The sequence below is a fragment of the Trachypithecus francoisi genome, unplaced genomic scaffold (assembly GCF_009764315.1).
Source record: "Trachypithecus francoisi isolate TF-2019V2 unplaced genomic scaffold, Tfra_2.0 Lachesis_group8, whole genome shotgun sequence".
Classification (NCBI taxonomy): domain Eukaryota; kingdom Metazoa; phylum Chordata; class Mammalia; order Primates; family Cercopithecidae; genus Trachypithecus; species Trachypithecus francoisi.
In genome coordinates, this window is record NW_022681473.1 from 10,854,373 (window position 1) to 10,862,853 (window position 8,481).

Genomic DNA, 8,481 nt, shown 5'->3' on the forward strand with positions numbered 1-8,481 from the left:
TTTATGATTTTTCTGTGCTTGTGATCATGTCCTAGTGTTTTAGAAGTTTTTATGTACCTTGATCTGAATTACATATCAAAATATGGAAATATTCATTGAGCTGTATATATTTGTGTACAAAATTCTCTTTGTAATTTACCTCATTAAACTGGAACAAACACATTAAGAAACTTCAAGCCAAAGCGTATACTGTAATTGAAGTTCTCAGCATTGGTGTCCAGTGATGAGCCTGATAGGGTGTTGTGATAAACAAAAACTATTGCATAAATCAATTCTGTGTCAGTCTTTTCACAACTCTTTTACTACATTCAAACATAGCAATTCTCTTTACGGCTTTCTCATCTTTTACGTGCATATCTGTTTCCTCAACATGCTGTACTACTTGAAATGAGAACAAGATTCCTGTCTCCAGTACTGTTAACTTACCCTCAAACACTGCATGAAGCTTACCTCGTAAAGGACAGGAGGGAGATCCTTTTACATATGTTGGGCATGTGGAGCAATTCACACAGAGGTTTTTTTTTCTCTGCTGCCTCCAGTTCTTTTTTCATGGTGGATTGCAAAATCTTCAACAACAGCAGCAACAATAAACAGTTGTCAGAAAAGAGTAGGCACTGTAGGGGCACTGGTCAACCCACAGTTGAGAAGTGTGATGACCGCTCGTTCTGTCTGGTAGAAAATATAAGCCTTAAATGCAATGATACGTGTAAAAATGATGTGAAAAGTGAATCAGGACGTTAAAGCAGTCTCCAGGAAATTATGTATCAAGGATATTTTAGGCAAGAGATCCAAGTGGCTGCAGAGCATTGAAAAGGGTATGTATGTTAGAGAACCAGACCGTGATGGGGACTGAATAAAGATTATAGTCCAAATGAAGGCCAAACTGGATTATAGTCCAAAGCTCCATTTGGACCACATGAGCCCCAAAGACATGGACATTGGTTCTCAGCTCACTGCCCTTGGTGAAAAACAGTTTGCCTCAGAAAGGAGAAGAATTTCCTGAGAGAACTCATGTTGGTTCTTGGCTCAGAAATACTGAAGGTTGAGGAAGGAGGAGCTGCTTTCTCCCTAATCTCGTGCTTCCATGAGGAATAACTCTCAAAAGGGACTATCCTGGCCCTTCTGTACATACCCTCAGCTACCCATAAAGAACTGAGTTATTTGGTTGGTGAGTGTGGGAGAATGCCATAGGCATTCTCCAGTGCCCAGAACACTTTTAGAAAGAGATCAGATTCAGGTCTGCTTTCTGGGCTACACCCTATATTTATCAGGTCAGGTTTTGTACCTGTTCAAAAAACTGGGACAGGTAAGTTCAATTATGAAATGAAGTGTTAGAAATCCTGTTGATGGTAGGTATGGAAAGTCACATTCTCTATTCCAGTTCTCACAGTAGTAAAAAACCTAAATTTTTTGATCTTCATGTTTCTAACCACTTTAACTATCTCTGGGTTATATGTGATCTGGGCAGAGGAGATGTATGCTATTTACTGGGCTCCCAGACCCATAAGACCAGAGTAATTAATGGATTGATATTGATATAATGTGGAGCAGCTTTAGGTTAGAGGGTTGTCTAGAACAGATGCATTAGGAAACCTGTGAGATGGAGGTTAAAACAGGACTAAGACCAGACATGTATGAATAATCATTACAAAATAATAAATTCAAATTTAAGCAACATTAGGTATTCAGCCATGTATAAAATCCATTTTCCATTACGAAGCTTCAATTGCATCTCATAAGCAATGCTCTCTTTTCTCCCTGGGGAACTGATGGGACCATCAGTTCCCATTTAGTTTAATAATGCATCGTTCCTTTTTGACTCCAATGCTCTTGTATTTGTTTTTTGTTTTTTACTTTCCAACTTTTATTTTAGGCTCGGGGGCACATGTGCAGGTTTGTTACGTGGATAAATTGCGTTTCATGGGGGTTTGGTGTATAGATGATTTCATCAGCAAGTTAATAAGCAGAGTACCCAATAGATACTTTTTTGATCTTCACCTCCTTACTTACCTCCTTCCATCTTCCACCCCTAAGTAGGCTCTGGTGTCCATTGTCCTCTTCTTTGTGTGTATATATACAAAGCTCCATTTGGACCAGTGTTTAGCTCCTACATATAAGTGAGAACATGTGGTATTTGATTTTCCTTTCCTGCATTAATCGGCTTAGGATAATGAACTCCATCTTTATCCATGTTACTGTAAAGGACATGACCTCTTTTTTGGCTGCTTAGTATTCCGTGGTGTGTATGCATTACATTTCCTTTGTCCAGTCCACTGTTGATGGGCATTTAGGTTGATTCCATGTCTTTGTTATTGTGAAAAGTGTTATGATGAACCTACGTACGCATATGCCTTTATGATAGAAAGGTTTGTATTTTGGGGGGAATACACTCAGTAATAGATTGCTGGGTCGAATGGGAATTTTATTTCTCAAATAAATCTCCACACTGCTTTCCACAGTGCCTGAACTAATTTACATTTCCATCAAAAGTTTTTAAGTGTTCCCTTTTTTTCTGCAGTGTCACCAGCATCTGTTATTTTTTGACTTTTAAATAATAGCTATTCTGACAGGTGTGAGATGGTATCCTATTGTGGTTTTGATTCGATTTATCTAATGATTAGTGAGGTTGAGCATCTTTTTCATATGCTTGTTGGTTGTGTGTATGTCTTTTTTTGAAAAGCGTTTGTTCGGCTGGGCACGAAGACTTATGCTTGTAATCCCAGCACTTTGGGAGGCCAAGGCAGGTGGATCACTTGAGGTCAGGAGTTCGAGAAATGAACTCCTGCATGTTCTCACTTATAAGTGGGAGCTGAACAATGAGAACACATAGACACAGGGAGAGAAACAACACACACTGGGACCTGTTGGGGGTTGGGTGCAGGAAGGGAGAACATTAAGAAAAATAGCTAACGCATACTGGGCTTAATACCTAGGTGATGAGTTGATAGGTGCAGCAAATCACCATGGCACATGTTTACCTATGTAACAAACCTGCACATCCTGTACATCTACCCCAGCACAGTCATTGTCTTCATCTACTCCCTGACTTATTTTGGTCATTTGAAATATTTACAATATTTATTTGTTGAATTTCTCACTTTGTTCCTTTTTTTTTTTTTTTTAAGATGGAGTCTCGTTCTGTCACCAGGCTGGAGTGCAGTGACACGATCTCGGTTCACTGCAACCTCTGCCTCCCGGGTTGCAGTGATTCTCCTACCTTAGCCTCCCGAGTAGCTGGGACTACAGGCATGCGCCACCACGCCCAGCTAAGTATTTTTAGTAGAGACAGGGTTTCATTATGTTGGCCAGAATGATCTCGATCTCTTGACCTCGTGATCCACCTGCCTCGGCCTCCCAAAGTGCTGGGATTACAGGCTTGAGCCACCGCTCTTAATCCTCTCCTTTTTCAATAAAATGAGAGAAAATGTGTTTTTATTGTCCCCAGTAGCATTATTTTCTGTTATCATTTCCAATATTTGGATTTAAATCTGTCCATTGATATTCTCTGTCATAGCAAAGCTTCATTCAGGCTGTTACCTTGACTTATTCTGTTATTCTTGATCTAGTATCATTTGTGCATACCACATTTTAAGATTAATACTTTATATATGTGTATAACATGGATAATATTTAACTTCAAGATCCATGACAACATTTATCTTTAAGATCTGGGGTGGATTAAAATGAGAAAGACTTCTCACAGGCATTTCCACTTAGTCATGCTTTAGGAACTTATAGTAAGTGAGTGAGTATAATGAAACTCCAGACAAACAGGGATTTGGATTGATATGAGCACTGCAATATTTCCAAGGAAGAATGGAATCTGGCATAGGTAGTGCTTCACTAAATGTATCATGAATGGAAGAATGTAGGATTGAAAGAACAAATAAGTGAACCTCTTTATGTTCTGTTCTGTTTGCTCACTAACCCTTCCTCTGGCTTTACTACCCTGAAAGAGACCCACAGAATAATAAATGGGAAGGAATGAACTAGTTTTGGTTACTTCCTATTACACCTTAGAATGAGGTCATTGCAAAATCTTTACAATAGTTAATACTTTGTGACTCTGCCTCCATTGAGTAAAATATCTGTGTCTCATCCTTTCAGCAGCAGCATATTCCCCTTCAATGTTAACCCAAACAATACTGAAACCCATTAAAAATGATAGTGAGGTGATACAGCCCATAACCATACCTGTGTTTCATTCCTTTTTTTTTCCCTTATGGACACTGCTAAGTATTGATGACAAGTTATGTCTTCCCTACATCCCATATCTAGCTCCCATCCAGCTCACCTCCAGGGTTAGGGTGTCTCTGGCATTTTTCATTCCACTCCTGTGTGCAGCTTTTCTAAGTTCCTTTAAGCCTTCCTCTGGTTTATTGTTGATAATGAGCCACCGAGCAGACTCCAGCAGCCAACTGACCAAGGAAGAGAACAGAGGGGCAGTCGACTTTCACTTCCTCATTTCTTACATTAGTTTTTTCTGAAGATGTCTTCTCCCTCTAAGCTAATATCCACCACTTGTTTGGTTTTACCAGGAAGTGTAAACTCACATTCTCTTGGACCATAACTAGAAAAATATGAGATGACTCCTCCATCCAGTACACGTTCACTGTTGGGAATGCAGACTTGGAGTCATACTGGCTCCCTTCTTACTCGGCAAGTTTACCTTGGACCTCCTGACACTGCAGCATGAAGGACCATCACTTGTACAGATAGATGCCTGCCAAGGTCCTAGTGAGGTCATAACTTACGTCTATTCTTAATGTGTTCTTTTTCCTAAAATAAATTCCCTCAAATAATTTATGCATGCTTAAGGCCTCATACAACTAGGATCACTCCTGGTCATATCATCAGGTGATATGAAATTTCAGGTGAATGAAATTTCAAATAAACAATAAATAATTTTGAGTAAATTATATCTCTTACAATATTTGAGATATAATTTTAGAGAAATATTTGTTGGTTACCTTATATTAAAATTTCATTGATTGTCCTCAGTTTTATCAGGAAACTCCGTGTGTTCTGCTTGTATTGCACATCAAGCACAGATTATGAGAGGATGTGCTCTCAGGTTTACACAAAGAACAAAAAAAAAATTCAAGTGTGCTAGTTCCACATATATTCTCATTCCAGTATCTCATTAAGACAAAAGAAACATACCTTGAGGTCAGAAAGATCACAAAGTGTGGTACAGATACCACCAGCTGGAGGATATGCCAGTCTCGAGTGGCAAAAGCCAGGCCTGCCAGGGTCATAAATGCAATACCAGAAGTCCACATTCCCAGTGTAATTCCCATGGCCTGAAATCTGTGGGTTGCCCACTCGGCTACTGGAAGAAAAAAACAGATAAGGCTTTGACTTCAAAGGTGGAGTTTCAGTTTCAAAGTCACAGTTTGGGAAATGTGGATCTAAAGTGTTGACTTACTTAACATAATAGTATTTGTTATGAGGTTCATTGCAGCAATCCCAGACAAGAAGCATAGTGAGCAGTAGATGAGGAAGGTGGGAGCCAAGGCTGCACAGGTGCCAACAATGGCGACCTGGAGGTAACACCATCTGAACATGAACCTTCTCCCAAACCTGAGAAACAGAAACAGGTTAGATAACGGGAACAATAACAACAAGTGGAAAAACTTAGCAAGAGAAGGCACACTTCGAAACTTAAAAGATGTTTAACAAGTGAAACTTTGCATTTGAAGCTTAAAGAATCAATAATCAAGGCAGATCTCAGACAAAATGTTCCCTGTTTCTAAATAGATACTGAGTAGATCAAAGCTTATTTTCCAATCTCTTAGCAGTATATTTTCGACACCAATTGAAACCACATAAGACAGGGTGGAATATTGGACATTTTAACATATCAAAAGTCCCTTGTACTAACACACAGTGTACTAATAACACAATGTGTCTCCTATGTACTTTAGCATAGTAGAGAGTCTGAGCAGTGCATAGCCTATAAGGCATCTAAATCTCGATGTAGAAGTCTAGGACAGTGCAGGCTATGGGTATACTGATGTGAAAGGGACATCCATAGAACAATACATCAAAGTTGCTAAAGTGTTACAGGGGAGAGAAAAAAAAAAGAAAGAAAAGAAAAAGGGAATTTAGTGTTTTACTCTTTTCTGGGAAAACAGTTGTCTCTGTAGGCAACTGTAACAATATAGCCTGTGGTGAGGCAGGATTTCAGCTGTCACCAATGTCATTGGCATTGTATCAAAGGTTTTAGCTACTGCCCGAAAGAGATTAAAAGGAAAAAATAGAAAATTAATGATCTGAACTATTCCACCTTGCAGATGATATGATCAAGTTGGGAAATCTTAAGGACTCCATAAATTGCCACTAGAACTAATAAATGTATCCAGTTGGCAGGATGTAAGTTTACTATGAAAAAGGTAATTATCTTTACCTATATGTACATAATTTACATGTAAATTATCTTTACATATGAATTAGAAATAAATTTAATAAAAAATGCATGACTTTTAACATAAACTACAAACTATTGCAAAGGGGAATTAAACAAAAATCTACCTTAATGAAGAGCAATATTATATTTATAGATCAGAAAATTCAATATTTAAAAAATGTCGGTCTTACCCAAACTGCCATTTAGATTTAATGCAATTCCAATAGAAATCTAAAGAAAATTAGATTTCTCCCTTTTCTCACATCATAATGTAATTCCTTGTTTTTGACTTTTACGTTGGTGGAACACTATAGTATGTAATCTTTTTGTTGTTCTTGTGGTACCTAACCAAATGGTTTTGCTGTTAATTCATCTTATTGCAGATAGTACTTTATTCATTCCCTTTGCTGTAAAAATTCTTTATGTGAATATCTGCTTATTTATTAGCCTATTATTAACGAGGTTATAGATTCTTTCCGATTTTAAGATATCATAAACAGTTGAGTGAGTTATTTCAAAACAATCAGTTTCATCATAGCCTACTCTGCATGTAATCACATAATATTTCCTCTTAAGTTTGTGAGAAATATCAAAATCCTTAGGTTATCTTGTCCTATCATCTTCAGCTGATTCTCCACTGTCATCTCCTGCCTGGCATCTCCTACCCCTTCTTTTACCACCCTGTGATCTATTAAAATTGGTCCATCTGCATTTTCCCAGGACAGGATCACAGAGGACTGGGTGACTAACCATTGGAAATTAACTCTCAGACTCTTTAGCTCGCTCTACATTCCATTTCCTGTCATACACTCAAGGTTCCCATTTTCAGGTGAGACACCAGAAGACATGATGTTGGTGGATGGCAAGGGGCACTTCAAGTCCCTCATGACCATCAGAGGAGACGTGGTTGGGTGATCATAATTGTTCCCTGCCATGTCAGGAGACAGACAGCAAGGTGAATATCCCAGACTTCTCACATCGCAGACTGTGATAGTGTTATCCTTGGATTACTTACCTCACATGGTTCTAAAAAGCTGTTTTTGCAAAGACAATAATCAAGTTTCTACACATAATTTTTCAACACGCCACCAATGACACCTTCAAATATACCCTACAGGTTTTAGAGGAATGCATGCTCATCACACTTGGAACTACGACGTAATGACCATTCTCTGGGCACAAGCCATCAGCTCACAGTGTCCAGGTGGGACTGGACCTGGTACTCCTCGCCAAGACTGAATCCTCTGTGATGAAACATCTTCTTTTCTATTCCCTTAATTAACTCTTTCTCATATTTCTAAATCACATGTTGTGGAACCTTCTCTCTAAACCCTGTCTTGAAACACCCCCAGTTCACATAGAGATATCATTTCTGTGTCCTGCATACAAAGCTCAGATTTTAAAAATAGCACTCAAAATACTGATTACAAATTTCCTTTTCTGTTTGGGGATCAAGGCAGCCTCAGGAGGGTGTAATTTGTAGTAAGTAATTCTAGATGAAATAATGTTTCTTAAGTTGATAAAAATGTCCTTAAAGAGAGCTGTGATCCATACGCACTCACCTGTCTGATAAATGACCACCTAGGATGCCTCCCACCATTATTCCAGCCATGAATACAAATTTAGCCACTGAAGTCAGTGATTGAGAGTCACATACCAGATCCCACTGGAAGAGAAGGAAGCCAGCACATCCATGTTTATTACCCCTCAGTGTAACTTGATCAAAACTTCTTAGCATGATCTGCAAGTTTCCTAATATTAAGTCTCTAACTTCCTCTCCCACTTCCTTTTTCATATAGCCTAGGTGTGCATTAGACTACACCATGTAGGTTTGTGTAAGTACACTCCATGGTGTTCACACAACAAAATCACCTAACAATGCATTTCTCAGAGCATATTCCTGTTGTTTTGCAGTGATGCATGACTGTGAACATTTTATATCAGAGGGTGAATATTTAAGTACCTATCCGTTACTCACTGTAAGAACCTTGAAGACCTTATCTTGCACTTATTGTATCCCTGGAATGAGCCTAGAAAAGTTTCTCACAAATGCAATGTGAATAAATCAACAA

The 8,481-nt window shown here is 38.5% G+C and overlaps 1 protein-coding gene across 1 annotated transcript in view; it reads right to left on the reverse strand.

Annotated features, from left to right (window-relative positions):
* LOC117080653 (solute carrier family 22 member 9-like) overlaps nt 1–8,204 on the reverse strand; it is a 28,744-nt gene extending 20,540 nt beyond the window's left edge. The window contains exons 1-5 of the mRNA XM_033205867.1: nt 7,972–8,204; nt 5,429–5,583; nt 5,164–5,332; nt 4,295–4,418; nt 451–566 (exon numbers count right to left, since the gene is read on the reverse strand). Coding sequence (XP_033061758.1) covers nt 451–566; nt 4,295–4,418; nt 5,164–5,332; nt 5,429–5,583; nt 7,972–8,204 — 797 coding nt within the window. The remainder of the gene's footprint in view (nt 1–450; nt 567–4,294; nt 4,419–5,163; nt 5,333–5,428; nt 5,584–7,971) is intronic.
* Nucleotides 8,205–8,481: the final 277 nt, after the last annotated feature.